This window comes from Xenopus tropicalis, chromosome 3 (genome assembly GCF_000004195.4).
Source record: "Xenopus tropicalis strain Nigerian chromosome 3, UCB_Xtro_10.0, whole genome shotgun sequence".
In the NCBI taxonomy this organism is placed as follows: domain Eukaryota; kingdom Metazoa; phylum Chordata; class Amphibia; order Anura; family Pipidae; genus Xenopus; species Xenopus tropicalis.
In genome coordinates this window covers 95,605,085-95,627,462 of record NC_030679.2, presented here as the reverse complement: position 1 = coordinate 95,627,462, position 22,378 = coordinate 95,605,085, and the positions used below count along the sequence as shown (strand labels likewise).

The window sequence follows — 22,378 nt, the reverse complement described above, 5'->3', positions numbered from 1 at the left end:
ATATTGAACTATTTCTGATGGCTTAGGCTAGATCTTTACTGCCTTAAGCTCGATACACCAATGGCCATTTTTTAATTCTATGTAATATGATTGAATTATAAAAGAGATTATATTAAACTTGTAAGTGTTGGTCTGGAATGTTGTAAAGTTTTGCCATGTCCATAAACCTGAAGCCAATATAATGGAGGAAGTCTATGTTCCCTGAAAGAAAATGTGTGACTTATTATATATTAATATACAAATATAACAATACAATATAAATAACAGCACCTGATATATGGAACCTAATTTACAATGTAACTTTCCTTTTTGCTGACACACATGGGCCTATTTTTGTCATCCAAGGAGGTAACCAAGTGCTACCTTTCTTACCCAAAATTATAACCAAAATTAAATAAACAAAAGGAAAGAAAAAATAGACAGAATGTAAACAGACTAAAATTTTTTACCAGCATTGTGGTTCGAAGGTCAAACTTTTCAGCAAGCTGAGTGATATAGATATGGACAGAAACCAAATCACACTTATCATTCTCTTCTACCTCTCTAATGATGTCTGCAAACCACTCAAAATGGCGCTGAGTGCGGGTCACCCATATAAAATATATCTGCAGGAAAAATATTTTAATATGAGACAACCTTTCAAATAATCTTGCAATGTATTTTGTACAGTGATGTGAAATATGTTGGTGCTTTATAAATACAATAATAATAATATATACTGTAACATATATTACTTTTTTGGGACCAGAAGTTAGGCACAATTTATTCTGTGAAAAAAAAACTTGCATTATCACACATACTAAGAGATACACATAAAATGTTCCTATTTTGAAGAGTTTTATTTTATAGACTTTTCTCAGTATATACAGTGTATATAGGATATATAGTATACATAGGGGCCCATTTACTTACTCACGAACCGGCCGAATGCGTCCGATTGCGTTTTTTTCGTAATGATCGGTATTTGGCGTTTTTTTCGGAAAATTGTCGCGACTTTTTCGTTGCCAATACGATTTGCGCAAAAAACAAGAGTTTTTCGTAGCCGTTACGATGCGCTCGTATTTTGTCGCGACTTTTTCGTAGCCTTCGTGCCGAGTACGAAAGATTCGGATTCATTCAAGCTTCAGTATGGTGACTTTACTTGGGTCAGGTTGGAGCTGCAGAGTGCCATTGAGTCCTATGGGAGGCTTCCAAAATCATGCTAAGTCTGAAAGTTTCGCCCGCCGCTTACGAGCGCTCAATACGAAAAAGTCGCGACAAGATACGAGCGCATCGTAATGGCTATGAAAAACTCGCGTTTTTTCGCGCAATTCGTATTGGTAACTAAAAAGATGCGGCAATTTCCGAAAAAATCGTAAAGGCGCTGAAAAAAATCGCAAAAAATACGAAAAAGTCGCAAAATGTTTGTTTTCCAATCGGATTTTTCCAATTCAGATTCGAATTCGTGTCTTAGTAAATGTGCCCCATAGAATATAAAAGTCACAATATAAGGCTGGGTTTAGTATTTTTGGGTCCAAACCTCAAGATGACTTTATGGTGCTATTATATTACATTATTAAATTAATGGTGTTATTACAACATAGTGTGCAGCTATAGTATTTTTACCTTTTTACAAGCAATTTTTGAGTTTACAGATGACTTGAAAACCAAATCTTTAAGGATAGATGCAAAAGGAGTCACTCCTATTCCTCCTCCAACAAGTACTGAGACTTCATATTTGTTCCACTCTTGGTGACCTTCCCCAAATGGTCCATCAAGGTAAATCTAGTATGTAATAACAAAGAAAAATACTTATGAAGGAAATACTTTATAACATGTTTGTAATATGTTAGCTCTGCTGATGGAATCCTTCTATGGCCAGTCGCATACTGGTTATATACTATGGGGACTTCTTCACAGGGCAGGTACAATGAGGTACATGGATGCTCCAGCATCATAACTACATAGTGATTTTTTTTTGGACTCTGCCTGCATTGGTGTTGGCATTAATCTTTAGCCTTACTTAATCACACTCCTGATTTTCTAAAAATCATTGTAGTATTTAATGTTAAGCAACAAGTGGTTGCTGCAGGAAAAAAGTGCACAATATAAGGGGGGGGATGTTCTTTACTGAACAAGTTCTTTTTTTTTAATAGTTTACTAAAATAATTTATACTGGTTTAACAGAGTATCAGAAATGACTGACTAATATATAAATTCCAACGGAACTGCTACTAGTTCTTGTTAGAAAAGCAGGTAGCAAAGTGTTACTATCCTGAAATTCATGTAGTTACACACATGGGGTTAACATAGAGATTTAAGCTGTTACTGGAAACAGGTGACAACAAGTGAAGAAGCATGCTCCTGACAAAATACCTTATCTCTAAAATAAAATAAGAGAATGAATTTACCTTTGGATATCCACCAAGTTCAGCCACACTCTGAGGACTGTAAAGTTCACGTAATCGAGTGGTCCAAGGCCCAGCAGCTCTAATATGCAAACTCAAGATGTCTTCATGAGGAGCGGTTGTTAATGTAAATGGATGGTATTCATTGGTTCCCAAAGCAAGGCACGCAATTCTGACCCATTGCCCAGATTTATAATCAAAGTCTGCAGGTCGTTGGAATCGTAGACAAGTGACATCTTCCAAAACAAAATATATGCCAATATTTTTGATAACTATAACCAATTTCTTTTATGAAGGCATATGTTAATTTAGTGATGTGCTCGCCAAGATATATGTTAGGAATGCTTCCAACCAATAACTTCTGGATTTCAATAAGAAAATACTTGAAGGAGAAGGAAAGGTAAGAAAAGGGCTATGTAAATACAGCCATAAGCACTCACAGAAAAGTTGCACTGAGTCCTCTATCAAAAGAAACACATGATTTCTTGTCTCCTTCCTTTTCTTCTGTGTCAGACTTTCTACTCTCAGAAAAATCCTTCAAGACACGGCATGAGTCTACTCCTCTCTCCCCCACCCTTCCACCCTTTTCCTCCTCCTCCCCCCATCATCTTTCACTCCCCCCCTCAACTGTTCTGTTTAATTTGAGTTAGAGCTGCAGCACGGAAGCTATTAAGACCAAGATAAAATGGCAGCTGCTATCTTAAACAAACAGAGAGAGCATCTAGGGCTGTTTACTCAGGTATGGTAAAGCTTTCTGCTGAATAAATATGGCGTTCTAGCTTGCAATATTGTGACTAATTTATTGGCAAAAAATGCCAAAATGCCTTTCCTTCTCTTTTAAGACTCTATACAGTATTTGAATAAATACTGAACCATATTTAAATACAGTCATAAAAGTCAGACTTTTGTACAAACCACATACTGTCTACCATAATTCTGAGGATTTAAAGAAATCAAAATCTTGCAAAAATGCAGTTTAGACAAACCAAGGGTTTTGTTTAATAATCTTTAACAGTACAGGTATTTTTGATATTCATGTTATAATGAAAAAGCCTTCATTTAAATGGCAGACCCTTTTGTGATTGGCATCAGAATTACAAACAGCCAGATAAGCAGCCAATCAAAAACATTTCCAGTGGCTCTATACTTATGAAGGCAGGCTTGGACTGCTTCCATTTCAGCTGTATTTCTGACTCATAGACAGAATCATAACTCAGGTTCATGGGTGTGGGGTCGTAGTCACATGTCGGACCACTCACCCCACTGACAAGTAGGAGATGAGGTTGATAGAACTGGGTCTAATATTTATATATTTTAGGGGTACCCCCAGAAGCAAATCTAAGAAAGTTATCAGGAATATTACACAAAGGTATATGTAATATCTTGTCAATATAAATTCATAAACCAAACGTAACAAACTTACCTGAAGGAAGTAGATCAGCCTTCATGACATTAATTTCTGTCTTTTTTCTTCTCAGGCTTATGAGACTGTCCCCAATAAAGATAAGTGCAGGAGCCATTAAAAAAACATGAAATTTCGGTTGCTGTAATAGGCCAAAACTGCCATGGAGTATTGTCTAAATTAAAGAGACATTTAATACTTTGTAAGTTTTAATCCTTGATGTTAGAATTACTACCATCATTCTCCCAAAGTAGTATATATGCTGAAAGATCTGTTTCTAAATAAGACATGAATGAAATGTGATCACAAGAGGGAACGATTATATTACAGGGTTTTTTTTTTCAAAAAGGCTTTTTATTAGGACAATGGGTTATTCACTGTGTTCTTTACTTTAAAATGCCAAACTTACAGGAGCCATGGAACTTAACATGCAAAGCAGGTGTCTTTATGACTAGTGATGAGCGAGTAAAAAAAAATAGTTGCATACGCTTGACGGGCGAGTAAAAAAAAAAACAACGCACGCTACTTTTTTTTTTAGACAATTGTTTTTACACGGGCGATAATTTTTTTGCGCAGGCTACATTTATTTGTCATGCTGCAAATTTTTCCACAGCCAGTTTTGTTGCCCGTTTGGCAGAAAAATCCGCCAGTGCTGAAATGCAGAAATTTGCAAATCCATGCCTGCAGAATTATTTCGTCAGTCACTATTTATGACATTAAATAGTTATGTTCCTCTATTTGGGGGGTAAGGATGGGAAAATGTATGAGATCATTCAGACCCTCTTATGACCTGGACAACATTCCTTTGAGCACCACTTTATATATAAATATAATGTAGTGCATATCTCTAAATAAGAAAGCCCTGGGTCACATCACAAAGGTGCTAAAATCAGGTACATAAATCATTTTTTGCTCAAGACTATCTTTAATTAAAGCAAACATTGACAATGAATTGCCTTCTTACCAAGATATACAACAGTATATAAAAATGATGGGTGACCCAAAATCCACGAAAACTTATCCGGCGGAAATGGTGAGATGAGAAAACATACATTAATGCAAGGACTGCTAAAAGCAGCACACCAGTGAGCCCTGTTAATAAAGGCAGACATTCAGGATGTAAGTTCAAATTTTAAAAAAATGCTTAATTTTTACGAAAAAAGCTTATCTGTAGAATTAACCAGTGAGCGTAAAACATAGCTGAATATTGATTGTGATAGTTATTTTAAATATCTTCTCTTAGCACATTATCATTACTGTATATAGCTTGTAAGAAATAACAGGACATACAGTTTACCAGCTAAGGAGATCCCTCTGTTACAAAGAAAACATGCAAATAGTAACATACAAGATACAACTCTATAAGGAGTAACTAAAACACAAAATTTTAGACATGAAAATGTTGCCAGTATAAGGGTATCTCTGCAATATATTAACTGAAAAAGGTTTTTCACAGGTCTAAACACATAAGATTTAGCAGGTTAGCGCATAAGGAGAGTTATTGTGGGCTTGGGAGGGGCAGCAAAAGGGGGTGAAGGGGAGGCTGAGAAGGGGTAGGGTTTAGTTCTCAAGTATACATGTCAGTATATTCCCCTTGTAAGCAAGGAAAGACATTGCAAAGCAAAACCTTTATAGTTATACAGTAGATAAAAGTGTTAGTGTCGAGGTTGGTAAGAAAAAACGTGCTTTTAAGGCGTTCATGTTATCTGGGACAGCTAAAACTTTCATCAGGTACAAGGAAACCAATAAATTATGCAAGAAGCTATCAGGCAAGCTAAAATAGAGATTGGAAGAGGAATTGCAGCTAGGAGTAAAAGGTATCCAAAATTATTTTTTAAATATGTAAATAGTAAAAATTTGAGGCAAGAAGGGGTGGGACCTTATTATCACAGGGGGTCAGTTGGTTTATGAGGACAGAAAAAATCCTTATACATGGGTCAATCCTCCAAAAATTGACCAGGACCAAGTGGTAGGGAAGCTTCTGTAAGGGGTAATAAGGGATAGGATACTTGAATATATTACAAATCACAATACTATAAGTTTGTACCAGCATGGTTTTAGTAACAAGCTTCCCAGACTTATTTAATTGCCTTTTATGTGGGACCTTGATTCTGGGATGGCTGTCGGTGTTATCTACTTGGACTTTGCTAAAGCATTTGATACAGTACTGCACAGAAAGTTAACAAAAAAATTGAGGGAAATCGACCTGGAATATTATATTTGTACTTGGATAGAGAACTGGCTTTAGGATAGATTACAAAGAGTGATGGTAAATGGAACATTTTCTAATTGGACCAGTGTTGTTAGTGGAGTACCACAGGGGTCAGTCCTTGGGCCTTTGCCTTTTAACTTGTTTATTAATGACCTGGAGTTGGGCATTAAACATTTCCACAAGGAGATAATCAGGCAATTATATTTTCCACTTTACTCAAACACATTTCACGATATATTGATTGATAAATACCACCCGCCCAGAGTGATAGTGGATTCTTGTTGCCAGCTTAATAATGCCAGATAATTGAATGCATTTTTATTAAATATTTAATTAGTCTTACCGGGTATGGTCTGGAAGAACCACCAGTAATACCTCTGAGGTAATTCAGACCTTTAAATAAGGGATAGTTTTAGCAAACCTATTTCTTTAGCAATACATCCTGAATAGCAAGCAGTTCACTCCAGTCAAACACAAATTAAGTTATGTTTTCTCTATACTGTTCACAAGTTTCAGAGCTATCTATAAATCTGTTTTTATATGTTGCATATGTCCTTCTCCCACAAGCCTGTAGCATGGCCATTGCCTAGAATACTGTTAAATGTATAGCATTTACTGCTTCCATGGCCTTTTACTATAGATAAAAATATACATGTCTAAAAAATTCCAGGGATACATCTGGGATATGGAGACAAGTATTTTGCCATTCCGAGATATGTGTGCATTATATAAATGGTATATAATACATAAGATGTGTTACTTTTATTTCTTAATAAATAGACTTGGAAAATAGCAATGTAATTGCGCTGAATGTCTTATATCAAGGCAACCTGCACTTCATACTTGCAATTCTGCTAACCTAGGTTTATTTATTAAAATCTGATTTGGTCAATGGCAGATTTCTTAACATGTAAAAAAAAATAAACTTGGACTGTTCTTGCCATGGACATCCATATTACCTGCAGGAATATGCTATGCCTCTGCATTAATGTTCATGAACAGATTGATCCTATATAGGTAAAATTCCACAAAATAAATACAAATATTGATAATGAAGTACTAATTTACAAGTACTTACCCATCATTAACAAATATCTTAGGAAACAGGCAAGATAGAGTGCTAAGAGGGGTAATGGAAAACATATACACATTGACTGCATGTCCCACACTATGTAATACTGCAAAATAAAAAAAAAACAGACAATGAAAATTGAAATCTTAAAATGTAAATGTTAATATTTATATAACAGCAGGGTGTGCAAACTACTGGCAAAGACATGAAACAGCTATGAATTAGCCATGAATATAAACAAGAAATCTGTGCAGTGATTCACCTCTGTCATATCTTTAAAGGAGAAGGACAGGTTAAAACTAAGTAAGCTTTATCAGAAAGGTCTATGTAAATACAGCCATAAGCACTCACAGAAAAGCTGCACTGAGTCCTCTATCAAAAGAAATGCAGGATTTCTTGTCTCCCTTTTTGTAAACATGTTCTTAGGGTATCTGACTTCCTCTCTCAGAAAAATCCTTCATTTCTAGGGCCAGAGTCTGTGCAGCTCTCTCCTCTCTCCCTTCTCCTGTTCCCCCCTCCCATAAGAATTCTGAGCTAATAGCCTCTAGAGCTACAGTAGGAAGCTATGAAGACCAATCTAAAATGGCAGCTGCAATCTTAAACAAACAGAGAAAACTTCTATTGCTCTTTACTCCGGTATGATAAAGCTTTCTGCAGAATAAATATAGTGTTCTAGGTGGCACTAATATGTTGAATTTATTGGCAGTAAAATGCCAAAATGACTTTCCTTCTCCTTCAATTGAATTACATAGACGCAATGTAAACACAATCATCAATTTTATATCTGTTTGGTGTGAAAACAATAGTTTGAATTCAGAAAATTATACAGATGCAAAAAATAAGCAATAAAAACCTGTTAGTATGATAGCTGTCTTGGCCACAAGGCGGTGGAAGTCCACTGCTGCATCAAAGGGGATATACTGATTTAAGAATGTCTCTCTCAGAAAAGTGATGAGGTTTCGGCACATGGTGAGCAGAATGTAAGAAAACATAAATGATATGCTGGCAGCTGTGCCTCTGGAAATAATGATACCGGGCATTGTGACTTCAGAAATACCTCTGTGTTGTGATTCAAAAGCATAATCTAGAAGTGAGGGAATAAAATAACTGCATATATAATAAAACACATGGCACTAATTTAAGATTCACACATTCATAGAAACACCAGAATATATTGACCTGGACATCATCACAACACATTTATAATCATTAAAAAGATTATGGGGCAAAAGTATTAATTTGTCAAGTAGCAATTTTGCATAGATTCATACATACTTATATGTGAATATGTATAATAATAATAATTGTTGGTTATATTATCACTGTTGTTTCTATTATTCTATACAGCGCTCTTTTGAAGATGAACACCAACCCATGTCATTATTTGCTAGCTAGTGATTATTTGCTATTACAGTTTGTATTACTGTAAGTAAGAATCATGAGTGCTGAATTAATGGTGCTTCCATTAATTATAACAAGAAACAATTCAGCACAAACAAAGCAACTTTACTTTTTAAAAGCAACAGTGTGCATAAAAGCCCCATGGTACAGCAGCTTAACAATTACAAACAATCATATGGAGTGTAGCAATGTAAAGTGATAGGGACACTGACCCATTAGATTAGGTGTGAGTCATATCCATTTGTGACATTGTAATCAATGCTAACATTTTTAACACCAATTCACATTGATTCAAACCTTAATACAGCAATTAGATGCTCAAGGGAGAAGCTCATTATTGGACAACAATTACCGAGAAAAGAATCAAATGGGATTGCAGTAATCAAGGAAACTAATGATGAGATAATGTTCAGTATAAGGAGGACAATGTTGCAGAGTTGAAAACAAATGATTGTAATGGTTATAAAATGCTTTGATGTGCATCTTCATGGCATAGAACATGGCTGTCCAACTGCTGCAGCTCCCCAAATCATTTTTATGGCATCCCGTATGCTCAAGGGCTCCATAGACTTCATTGTATGACATTATAATTTATATATTATAAAATATTACCCTCCAACACACAAGTTGGACAGCACAGCGGTATGGAACCTTTTAACTTTAATAAGAACACTTTACCTCCACACTGGTTCATAAATTATAACAGAATTGATGAAAAAATTAAGCCTTAAGAGTAATAAGTTACTTCATCTGACTGGGCTTTATGCGTGGGTAGGGAAAGTTTGGTAATTATGGCATTTTACTTATTGTGGCTTTGCCCTTAAAGTCAGCAATTAAGGATGAAGTCTATAAAAGGTCAAACAATTTTGGAAGCTTATGGTATTTATACTGACTGCAGCCAGGATACAGCATGTAGCAATGCTTCCTGGGTACATTAAGTAATGCAAATTGGTCAACTGTTTTAATGCATAGGTTTAGTTGCAGGTAGGTGCACTGTACTTACGGTATGCTCTCTCTAAGAATAGACCAACAGAAATTCCATAGAAAATCACTACACAGACTATATGACGCCGGTAATTTTCAGCGAAGCGTTTGAACTCTTGCAATTTTTGATGTATTATGCCTTTTGGGTATTTTTCCTTTTTGGCTTCTGTATAAAGACGGGCCTCTGATGATGTTTTCCTGAAAAAAATGGTTATGTTTAATAATATAATCAGTCTGAACCTCCTAAATTGAGAGTACAAGTAACATTGTACTGGATACACTTATGGGCTTATTTATCAGTTTTCGGGTTTGTTTTTCTAAATCGAATAAATGGGGAAAATTTGTTCGAAAAAAATTGATGTGCATCAAAAAAGTTGTGTTTCGCACCTTTTTCGTGACAAATTTGCTCATCACTAGTGATAAGTTTATAAGTTGCGTGGTTTCTTCATCTGAATAGCATGCTTCATGCAAATCAGGTTTTTTTTTTCCTCGGCACCTAAAACCTGCTGAGCTTTTTATTTTTTGTCAGGGAAAAGAAAAACCCCATCTGCACAAAGCGTGCTATTCAGATGGTTTGAGGAGCCTGAAGGTAACAGGGATAGTGATGAGCAAATCTGTCCCATTTCACTTTACGAAAAATTCCCCCCACTAGTATCTACTGTCTCAACTAATTCTGCCTGTTAATGAACTAGGATTTGGAGATTGGCACCTAAGCTCTATGGGGCAGGGACCTCCATCCTCTTGACTCTTTGATTCTTAACTTATTGCAACTGTACCTTGTATTTATTATCCTACTTTGTATTTATCTATTATTGTAATAACCCCCTGTTTGTTGTATTAATTGATTGTTCTACTGCACAGTGCTGCGTAGATAAGTAGCGCTTTATAAATATATACATACATACATACTTACTCTCTCATATTAGTTGTATCTACAAAAGAAACTCTTCTACACATTTGATTGAAGACCTCAGGAGCATCCATACCTGCAATACATATCTGTCAAGCACTGTAAAGTTCAATAGGAAAAGTATCACATACTTGATGAAGGTGAGGCAACTAAGCAGCAAGGTGCCAGCTAATAAAAATAGGATCAGAGATAAATAGTTAGGAATGCTATATAATGTCACCTTAATGTGATAGGGTGGCTTGACAAGTTTATGATACAAAAACATTGTATTTGTAAATGGATGCACTTTAAAATAATGGTCAATAAAACAGGGGCCCAGTAAAAGGGGAAAAATATCCTTTTTTTATACTTTAAGCATTTGGGCCCCAAACCCCATGAAGTGTACTCACAACCACTTTGTAAGCTACAATTGGGAAAATGGGAAAAACTGGGAGAAAGAATGGCTACCAACGGCACAAATGCTAGTCACCTGAAAGAAATTTGTCCTTTAATTACCATACCTCTTCTACAGGAAGCCCCAAAATTTTAAAAATATTGCCTATTATTGCTTAAAAGCAGTAAACTTCCTTTTCAAGATTAGTTCAATGAACAGGGCTTGAACTGAACATACTTATGCCTATTGTTTTCAATAAGAAATATGTTTGCTTTTGTTATTTCTTTCACTAAACATGACAACATCTGCAAAGGAAAGTAAAGCCAAAGGTAGGGGTTAGTTTATACAGAGGGATTTTTAGTGGATTAGCTGATTTGTTTTGACTGCTCTTAGAAATTGAAATATGGCTGGACAATCCCCTTTAATATTACTTTCACTGACCTTTGAATCGTAGTTGGGAAAAGCGGAGTTCCTTGTCATGGTCTCGGAGCAGGTAGTGGAAATCTTCCAGTGTCAGTTCTTCTTTATTTTGGAAGCCAGAATCTCTAAACATGATCTCAATCACCTGCTCTGTTTGGTCTTTTGAGATGCAATTGTTGGATATTTCAATAAAAGATCTGGAAAAAATACATCTTATTAGTTTCTTAAAAAAGGATTCTTTTTCTTTATGAAGGTATTAAACACGGGCATTTGGAAAAATTCCCCTGTAAGATGTATTAGTTACATTTTAAAAGGAAATAAACCCAACCATAAAGCTGTCCAATTGTACCCAGTTGTACGTGGAAGATGACGAAATATTACACATGGAAAACAATTCACTAATGAGAATTCTACTGATCAAAAAACCTTTACAATTACAGACACTATGTTAGACATCTTGTTTTTTTTTAACATATGGACATTATTATGTAGTTTTGCCTTTATTATATTATGCAATAATACGTAATTACGTAATGCTAGTGCTAGAAAAACTGTGTTGTAATGCTGACATGTCCTATATAAGGAGAAAAAAAACACGGAGTCAGATTCTTGGTTAGGTGGGATTTAAATGCAGCTGCTGGGCCTGAAAAGCTGAAGAAATGTCTTATTAAGCAATATTGCTTTAAGAATATAATCCTGATATTGCCAGAGTACAGCTCCCATCATGTTTTAACCCATAATAATATGTGGAATTTGTAGACCAGCAACAACTAAATAACGTGTGGTTGAGCAGTGCACTAACTTTTAATTTCCATTTAAGGAATAACATTGTGGAGTTATTAAATCTTATTAAGATTAGTCTGAAATTTTTGTTCTTTACCATAGTCATTTCCTGGCTTATGTCACTCACCTTTTTTTATTTCCAGTTTATATGTGACATAGGCCTATGCTGCCCATTGATAATATTGGCAATTTTTGATTGTTCTGTTTTATTCCTCTTTGTATGCAGTTATGGCATCAACATGTGAGTTTGAACCATCCTTAAATATTTATTATTTATATTAAACTAAAGAGTTTTTGCAACATATCTGGTAAGTAGTGCCCTGTTAGTAGTGACTTTGTCCTACAGGATTTCTGTTTCATGCAAAATAAAGGAGAACAACAATCTTTACTTTAACATTGTGAAAAACTCCTCCTTTGAAAGAAAACCATTGCCATCAACATCATACATCTTAAACATCAATTCTGATTTTTCTTTTGGGGTACCTGGAAAGATTTAAAAGAAAAAAAATAAGGGAAGTTTGGTGACAAATGAAAAATTAATTTTAATCTAGTTCTTTTGGATAAACATCATCAACATAAGAAAAATCACCTGTACCATACATACTTATTTTATATTAAACCTTACACTATGTTTAGCAGTTTTTTGGGGGTTATCAGTAAAAGTACAGTTAAATAAAATGTACTAAAGGTCACAGATTTATAGAGTAAAACATGGGTGTTGAACAAAAACTAATCTTTTCCTCAAGAGTTAATCTTCTCAAACAAATTTAAAGGGGTGTTTTCTTGAACTCATTATTCTTTGGGTTTTACAGAAGTCGTTCAAGTCAGTCAAAAAGCTGATTATAGAACTTTGCCCAAAAAATCTGGAAATGCTATGCAAGGACTTGAATGTTTGATATTTGTTGTTCTGTTTTTTTAATGGCCAATTGACAATGGCACAGTACAGAGGAACTATAGTGGTGTTTGCTGGAACCTTTAAATTCAAGCCCTATTTCTAGGTCCAGTCCCCAGGTGATGATTTCAGGCTTGTAGGTGTTGGAGAAATATTGGTGTATAAGTAATTTGAACTTGGTTACAAGAATACCTAGGACAGAAAATAGGTTTTTACACTAAAACAGGGCATTTCAATATTTGCCTTTGATATACTATTATACTATATAGTTGCACAATATTAATAACTTTAGAAGATAGCAGTCAACCAAGGTCTAGCTTCGGGGCTGACTTTAGGATTTACCTTATACTTATACCTATATACTTACCCTATACATTTCCTAAAACCAATTAAAAATATTACAGTATAGGAAAAGGCAAAAACCATACATTACTTTGCTTACCTGTCATAAAAATCACCAATATATTTAGGAATTCCCTGAAGGATAAATACCCATTCCCATCTTCATCTGCAAGAGAGAACATTGACTCCACAAACATGGACTGTGGCTTTAGTCCCAGTGATTCAGCAAATTCAGTCCTACTTAATTCACACTTAAGTGCTTCTTTCACTTTGTCGCTACTACCCATATTGTCTGATTGAGTGATATGAAGTACCTGCGGAGTGTTGTATCACAAATTTTATCACAAATTATAGCACAATATTCAATCAACATCCTTTTAAACAAAATGAAACCTTTGCAAAATCACTAACATAGTGTGACATTACAGGTCTAATTTGGGATTAATGATAGCCCTTTAGTGTATCTCCCAGCAAAATGGAGTCATAGGGAAAGCTTTAATTTAGAATGCAGGCAGAATGTCAGAATTTCCTTGATGGGTCTGATAATCGTATATGCTCTGTGGCCATAAAGGAATAAAGTAAATCTACTATCATAACATCACATGGGATAGAATTTCACAATTACCTCACAGTAAAGAACTATTTTCATGGCTGAAGATGAATAAGTCTTTTTTTCCCCCAATTCTAAAGATGTGGCACCACATCTCAAGAGAAAACGAACCCATTTGTGATAATTTATTTTGAATTTAAATGCAGCATATGTTGTTTATTCATTATATAAAAATCTACTTCAGAGCAGTACAGCTGGGTTCCTCTATTTATACAAACATCAAATGAAAGAAATATTTAAAATGAGGATGAATCACATCATCAGATTTATTTAAATGGAACAGGTGCAGGTGAAGATTTTAAAGCCATCTGCCTAGGATACATACAAATATATGATTCTCCTTTGTAATTGGGAATAACACCAATCATTACAGTGATGAAAATGTCTGCATTATAATTTAAATGCTTGCTCCATTTAAATATGTATCTCAGTACAGATACATTATGTTATACATGTGCACCTTACCAATTACAAGGTTAGCCAAGTACCTGGGCAAATGACTGTCGGAAGAATGTTTCCAAAATGTGGCTTCTTTGTTTTTTTGTTACAGCCTCTTTCAGCAGATGTTTCTCCTTTTTGTTGTACTGATGTAGTTCAATTCCGTTCTCCTGTAACTGGTTAATAAATTCTCTGCATTCTTCCTCACTGTGGAAAAGCAGCACCTGGAAGAAAATAAAGGATAAATCGAATCTAATCTTGTAATATTTTTTCTAATTAATGCTAAGTTGCCTACCTATATTTCATTATTCTGGTTCATTAAGAGATCTCTAGGATGCACACTTAGCATACAATATCTTTATCCTTGTCTCTTTATCCATATTTCTGAAACATTATTTCTGACAATCATTAACAATTATATCATTCTTAACAATTTGGAATTTAGAAGACACAAACCTTTTCCTATGGAATTCAGGTTGGTAGAGTAGACTATTTCTGTATCTCAGTATCTTATGCCAATATATCTGTACATGCTATAACCATACTTTGATATGCGGGCCCCTTGTACGACAGGAGAAATGTTTTAATATGCCCGCAAGAGACATCAATTGCCTAAACTCTGTATGGCATGTACCAACCAAAAGAACTCTGCCAGCTTTTGATTAGCAACACCTATGTTTATGGCAAACATTCTATTACCCATATCCTATGCCAGTACTACTGGATTGTGTTTAATTATGTGCATGTTTAAGAATATATAATAATATTTCATAAATATGTGGTTTTATGGAAGTTTTGTGTCTTTTGCACTATGCTTGAGTGCAGTGTCGGACTGGGGCATCAAGACCTTAGGCCCACCATCCAGACCACCTTTCCGGTTCACTCATTTTCTTTAATTTCTTAATTGCTTCTTTTTACATACTGTTATCTATCCTTTCCTCCATTTCTTCTATTTCTTCTCATATAGAATTAGTAATGGCCATGGTGGAGGCATACAAGGCAAATGGTTGGGGGAGCAGAAGGACCCACTGCCACCCTGGCCCACAGGACGTTTTACTGGTATCCTATTTGGCCAGTCCGACACTGCCTGAGTGCATTTTTTTACTGGGTCTGTTGTCTTGCTGCTAGTGGGCATTTACGTGTTAACCTGTTGTGCACAGTCAGTTATTTGGTGGCTGATATGATAGAGTGCCAATAGGTATAGCACCATTTGCGCCAATGGTAAGTATATGGCGTGCAGTGCCTATAAGTCTTAATAAGGTAAAAAAACCAGGCGGCAACCATCAGATTAGAGAAAGGCATCCAGGAGCTAGTATCACAAAAGCTATTGTGGGAGGGGGCAGGGTGCTGGCGTTTTAAATAGAAGGTCTAGAGGGCAGACAAAGGCAGTGAGCTGCACCTGCAGGTACATCTGGGCTCAGTAACCAAAACAAGAGCATGGAAAAGAATTTACAACCATGGATAGTGATTAATGTAGCAGATTTTTAAGACCAGAAAACTCTTGTGCACATACTGCTGGGTTCGAGCCTTGCTGCATTTTACAATTTGTTCACCATATTTTAACAGGGCACTCTCCCCATATTATGAGTATAAATGAACCAAACTGAAGAACCTAGAAAACTACAGTATATAAGAAAAGTAGTACACTAGAAAGCACATTACTTGAGGTGTAAAAGTGAAAGAGAGAGCACTATAATCTGAATGCACACCTACCAAATCATATTCTTTGGGGATCCTAATGAGCAACGTTTTGGAGCCATGGCTGTTTGACTGAATCACAATTACATTTTTCTGGCTCTGCAAAGAGATAGTCCTTCTAATGGCACATCGGGAATCTAAAACCTTGATAACATGTTGAGGATCAATTTGTAATAGAACATTACATGTTGGTTCTTTCGGTCCTTGCCATTCTTGAGCTGTAATAAGGAAATGACTATATGAAATGCATTATATATTCTGTATATATTCAGTATATATTCTGTGCAACATAGAAATGCAGTATTTAAAAAAATGTGCTGCACATGGTGTATTAGAAAATGCATTCTAAATGGGAAGGAGTCAAATAGGTGAAATAGACTGTGGGCCTTCTGGCAGATGAGACAATTATCTGTAAATGTAACATTTATGTGTTACTTACAGGTTTAGCAGGGTTAAATTATTTACTGGAGTTAACTGAACAACATTAGTATGAAATATATTTGTCTCCGTGGCAGTAAACTACTATGCATAAACCTACCATATAAAAGAAAAGGTTGAAAATATTGGGAAAACACAAACGTGGGTTGTGTAATAAAAGGAGTAATGTTTGCTACAGGTCTAATCACCTACAACAACCAATCAGCAGGTAGCATTTACTGGTCACCTGTTTAAAAGAGAACATCTTATTGGTTGCTGGGTTACTACACCTGGTTAAAGGTTGTGCTATTTATTAAATATAGTGGTACAATTGACAGAGCAAATGCAGACATCCAGAGCAAGTATTTAGACTGATAGCTCATATTATCATCTATAGAGCCACTTTTTTACATAGGTATATTTCAAGGCTTATATAGCTTAAACGGGGTTAAGATAATTAGAATCTATATTACTACATCCTGCTCTGTAACCACTGAATGCATACCTGATATCCCTTCAGCTGGCAGGGACTGTCTTATGCTTTGAATTGCCCTCCTTTTTTGAAATCTTTTAAAGTTTCTTCTTCGAGACCGAGCGACCATCCAAGCAATGAAAAAACTAACTTTTTGGGTTAAAGAAAAGGGCATTAATTTGAAAATGTAACTATATATCTGTAATAATGACTCAACAAACAATATTTCCCAAAGCATGCAATATTATTATAACAATTACAAAAATTCTCTTGTTTGTCAAATACTGCTTTAGAACAAAACTGTATCTACATGGGCCCTATTATACGCTATAAACCTCAAGCAACTGGTAGTGTAAGGTTGCTATAATAGACACAAATGTTGCAAGTACTGACACCATTCATTAAAGGTACTGGCATTCATACACACTCCTTTTACTTTTGTGTAATTGTGCAGAGTTTTATTGCATCAATTCTGTCTCTCATGATGAATCATGTGCAAGGGTAGCTACTGATCCTGGGAAGCCCTGGAGTTACTGCCATCCTTGCTGTAATGGTAATTTCATGGTTTCCACAGTGGGCTGTGCAGAGTTGGACTGGGCCGCTGGGAACCCGGTGGGTCCTGGCCCTAGTGGGCCCTGCTGCCCCAGTCTGCTCTTCCTGTTCCCAACCTGCAGTGCCTGACATCCCGCTCCTCTCGCTCTGCCCACCCATGCACCTGTGCTCACCCTGTCTGGCCATCTTGAACTTTGTGCGCCTGGGGGAAGGGGGCAGCATGCAGGGCACAGGATAGGTGTAGCAGGAACTTTTGTCTGGAGCGGGGAGGCCCAGGCGGCAGCCTCAGTTGGCCCCTGGCACCCCAGTCTGACTGGGGCTGTGCCAACAGGCGCACCAGACTTGCACCAATAGAATTACTCATTACTGGTGTTTTAATGCCACCTTCTTAAAGGAACAGGAACACAAAAATATTTAAATACCTTATAAGTCACAAAACATCTCTAATATTAAGTCTAGCCTTTCCCCCCTTGCCTTTTTTAAATGATTCTTGTAGAATTTTAGTGACGAACTGCTCCATAGCAGCACGCCTAAAAGGCAACTGGTGCTTGGATTCCTGTGTGCACTGATCCAGAAGTTGACCCGGAAGTTGCGCTATTTATAGCATGTGTTAAAAATGTATTTAGACGCGAGGCTGTTTGCGTTATTTAAGTCGCGAAGACTATTTTCGTGCTGTATTTGACACTAATTAACGTAGCACACACAAATTGTCACTGCGTGTGAAAAAACGCACACGATATATTAGCCATACACGCCATTACTTTCGGAAACCTACTATTCTGAAAATGACCATTTCCCTGCAAACTGGAGGCTGCATCACTCTAGGGCCAACACAGACTTGAATAAATTCCACTGCAAAGTCCATATTGTGTTGACAAAGCTCATGAACTGTACTTTTCTATAATTACCGCCTGCCCCAAGTAGGTGTTAATTTTCACACAGACTAATGCGATATTTAGCGCGTATAAGTGTTTGTGAATCATGTGTTATTATATGTGATATGTATTATTTCTGTGCCCTAATTAATGTAATGCGTTAAAATTAATGCATTCAGTTTTATTTAACGCATGCGATAAAGGACTTAACGCATGCGATATACTTTAGCGAATCGTGCGGTTTTTTTGCGTCAATTTTAAAGCAAAAAAGCATGCGATAAGCGTTATCGCACTTTAGTTAATCAACCCCTATGTCGTTTAAATTTATGATCGCAACATTACCCCCCAAACTGTCTGAAGAAATAGAAACATAAATTTAAACTGCATATGCTGATAAAAAGCTTAAGTGCCGAAGGTCCTCTGACACGAAGACAATTTCAGGGTCAGTGCACACAGGAATTCAAGCACCCATTGCCTTTTCGCCGTGCTGCTATGGAGCAGTTCGTCACTAAAATTCTACATGAAACATTTAAAAAAGGGAAGGGGGGAAAGACTAGACCTAATATTAGAGATGTTTTGTGACTAATAAGGTATTTAAATATTTATTTGTTACTGTTCCTTTAAATTATATAATCCCCACCCTGAAAATGTTAGCCCCCAACTTTGGCACTAGTCTAGCATCTAGCAACAACCTTCAGGTTTTTGTTTCAACAATCATCTATATATGCATCACTGAAAGAATGAATTTTATCTTTAAATGTCATTTCCTAATGAAGTCTATCCTTTTATTTATGTGTTACATTTTTATGTTTTTATTTTAAAGATCTTAAACATACCTAACGGGAATGAACATATGACAGCAATAAGAATACTATATCCTGTTACACTATCAGCAAAGTAATCAGTCACCGTAGGGGGAGTGCAGTTGGCAAGCATCTGTGCTGATATTTGTTCTGGTTGAGGACAAGGGTCTCCTACAGAGTAGAAAAGATGAGCATGGTTCACATTTCAATATTGTTATATTTGCCTTGCACACATTTATATACAGGAATGAACTAGTGAAATAATGATGAGGAATGATGAGGATTCTACACAATACTGGTCCACGATCTTTAAGTTTGCACTTACCATTAACCCACTTAAACACGTCTGGCTGAAAATCCCCAAGGTCTGCCGAGGTAACAGACAAAATGACATCATGGAAAGTAGTTTTCTTAATTCTTTCAATTTCCTCCAAGGTAAATAGCCTATTTGAAAAACACAAACATATGCTTTGCAGTGGGTTTAGGTTATACTTAATTGATGCAAAGAAGATTCAGTAACTCCATAAAAAGTCAGCATTAGTGATGAGCGAATTTGCCCCGTTTCGCCATAACATTTGCAAAACAGCAAGAAAATTTATTTGTCGCACATTTTTTTTGTGGCCCACGTCTTTTTTGTGGCCCACGTCTAATTTTTTTGTCACCCGTGCTTTTTTTTTTACGTGACTGTGCCCTCTTTTTTGACACAACCACCCTTTTTGGCGCGACTGCACCAAATTCGACGCGACAAAAATTTACACGTGACTAATTTTTCCAAGGCAAATTTTTGCGAAACAATTCGCCAAATGGCCAAATGCGAATCCATGCCTGGCGAAAAAATTCGCTCATCGCTAGTAAGCATTTTTAGATTCATATACAAACCTTCCAATCACATACATTTATTTGTGAAACCCCATTATGCAGCAAGAGCTCTTTACCAGGTGTATATAAAGAATAAATGCAGTATCCAAATGCTCAGGATATGTATTCATGCAGCTTAGTTACTATGATACTTGATCCTAACTAGGATATAATGAAATTGGGTTTATGTAAGGTTTAAAGGGTTTTTAGAAAACTTAAGGTATGGAGGTCCAAATTAAGGAAAGATCCCTTTTTTGAAAACCCCAGGTCCCAAGCATTCCAGATAATATATTATATACCTATACTACATGATAAATCCTTAACTAAGGAGCTGATGCTAAAGGGAAAAAAGGCACAATATATTCCTATAAGGGCTTGTGGTTGTGGTACACTTTCTTCTATTAAATCAATAAAGTTATGAACTCCTAATCTCCTATAACACCTTTCAGATTGCCTTTGGGGTGTGGCTGGGCATTTTCCTTTGTCACACTAATGCCTCATACAATGTACTTCATTCAGCAACTACGCCCTCTTTTTGACGCGACCGCGCCCAATTCGACACGTGACAAAAAAACATTTACGCGCGACTTGATCCTAACTAGGCTATAATGAAATTGGGTTTATGTAAGGTTTAAAGGGTTTTTAGAAAACTTAAGGTATGGAGTTCCAAATTACAGAAAGATCCCTTTTTTGAAAACCCCAGGTCCCAAGCATTCCAGATAATAGATTATATACCCATACTACATGATAAATCCTTAACTGAGGAGCTGATGCTAAAGGGGGAAAAAAGGCACAATATATTCCTATAAGGGCTTGTGGTTGCGGTACACTTTCTTCTATTAAATCAATAAAGTTATGAACTCCTGATCTCCTATAACACCTTTCAGATTGCCTTTGGGGTGTGGCTGGGCATTTTCCTTTGTCACACTAATGCCTCATACAATGTACTACTTTCAGCAACTGCGGTGCCAATATTTATGTGCAAACTTTGGCGCTGAAAATAGGATGGGGATAATAAATGAGATCTTAAGGAGTAAGATAGTAAGAGCAAACAGAAACATAATTTTTTCATGGGTTTGATGTACACCAAACAGTGTAGGCTTGTGCTTTGGCATAAAGGCATAAGATGTTGTATTTTTTGGTAAATCAAAAATATGTAGAGGTAATGAATATATTGGAAGGGATTTCTTTCTTTCTTACTTACCCATTCTTTGAATTTTCAAACCAAAATCTGTCTCCATCTCTGAGTCGCTGAAACTGATCCATGATGATAGCAGTGAGGAGTTCACCAGGGTCTCCATCACTCTCCAACATCACACCAGGAAAAAGTTCTAGCTTTTCAGTGTCATTGCCGTACAGATTTGCAAGGTCTTCAAATAGCTGCGGGAAGGAGAATACTAAGTATTGTAGAACCCTGATTATAAATCCCTGGAAGTTTTGTGTTCTCGGAGTTCATTTTTTTTACCAGTACTTTACATATTCCTGGAATTTACACAGTTTTGATGCTCCTGGTAAATAGGCAAAATTTCGGATTTTAAATTGGATTTTTGACCTCTTTGGATTTTTGACTTCTTGTGCAGAGTGCGCTATTGCACTCCCTACACTAGCGATGTGGCCCCCCCTTGCCCCCTCCGACACAAAAAAATGAAGTGTGGAGGGAGCAAAGGGGGATTGGCATCAACTTGGCAGCCTCAGGGCAGAACCCCTGAGGCAGTGCTATTTGGGGTTTACTGCATTTTAAAGCTAATAAACATCTTTTACCAAACAAAGGAATCCATGAAAGGGAGACACAGAGTACACAACAGACAAAGATAAAGTTACCATAACAAATATTTGTATTTTTTTTAAAAAAAAGGGAAGAATCAAATCATCAGAAATTATGCTTACGGTCATTACTGTGGTACCATGCTATGTATAAAGTGGCTGAAGTTAAAAAGTTTATAAAATCATATAAATTAGAATTTTATCTTAAAACATATGTATATATGATTGATTGTGCACTGAGGTTATTTTGTATATGAATAGAATCATTGTAGAAAGAAGATATTTTTAAATTTTGAACTGGGGAGTACTAAAGCATTCCCACAAGTTCACATTTTCTATTTCACAGTTCACATTTTCATTACATTCAAAATAATATTCTTCACATTTAGGAAAGCGTTTAATGAATTGACACATGTTATCTCCACTGGGGAAGATGATGATGTAGATATGTCTATAAAGCATTACAGAGTATGCCAGTACTGTATAAGTAAAGGATAATTATAATAACTTAACAGATCAATGTGTGTATCAGAATGTATTTATCTGCTGTGAGCACCATTATGTTCTATTGAGTATTACACAGTATACACAGGACATTGTCAGGGTGAAAACTGCTTATCCAGATTTCCAAATATGGAAATCTAGACTGCAGCGTCGGACTGGGTCGCCGGGACACCGGGAAAAATCCCGGTGGGCCCCGGCCCTAGTGGGCC

General features: G+C 36.2%; 1 protein-coding gene across 1 annotated transcript in view; it reads right to left on the bottom strand.

Moving 5' to 3' along the window:
- Positions 1-22,378, bottom strand: part of duox1 (dual oxidase 1) — a 55,607-nt gene that overhangs the window by 11,168 nt on the left and 22,061 nt on the right. Inside the window, exons 13-31 of the mRNA XM_031899149.1 lie at positions 21,106-21,281; positions 19,369-19,487; positions 19,077-19,214; positions 16,847-16,963; positions 15,940-16,142; positions 14,277-14,450; positions 13,279-13,492; positions 12,334-12,427; positions 11,183-11,358; positions 10,372-10,444; positions 9,478-9,656; positions 7,927-8,157; positions 7,080-7,179; positions 6,345-6,394; positions 4,754-4,881; positions 3,811-3,964; positions 2,391-2,623; positions 1,606-1,764; positions 450-605 (exon numbers count right to left, since the gene is read on the bottom strand). Of these exons, the coding sequence (XP_031755009.1) occupies positions 450-605; positions 1,606-1,764; positions 2,391-2,623; positions 3,811-3,964; positions 4,754-4,881; positions 6,345-6,394; positions 7,080-7,179; positions 7,927-8,157; positions 9,478-9,656; positions 10,372-10,444; positions 11,183-11,358; positions 12,334-12,427; positions 13,279-13,492; positions 14,277-14,450; positions 15,940-16,142; positions 16,847-16,963; positions 19,077-19,214; positions 19,369-19,487; positions 21,106-21,281 (2,874 nt within the window). The remainder of the gene's footprint in view (positions 1-449; positions 606-1,605; positions 1,765-2,390; positions 2,624-3,810; positions 3,965-4,753; positions 4,882-6,344; positions 6,395-7,079; positions 7,180-7,926; positions 8,158-9,477; positions 9,657-10,371; positions 10,445-11,182; positions 11,359-12,333; positions 12,428-13,278; positions 13,493-14,276; positions 14,451-15,939; positions 16,143-16,846; positions 16,964-19,076; positions 19,215-19,368; positions 19,488-21,105; positions 21,282-22,378) is intronic.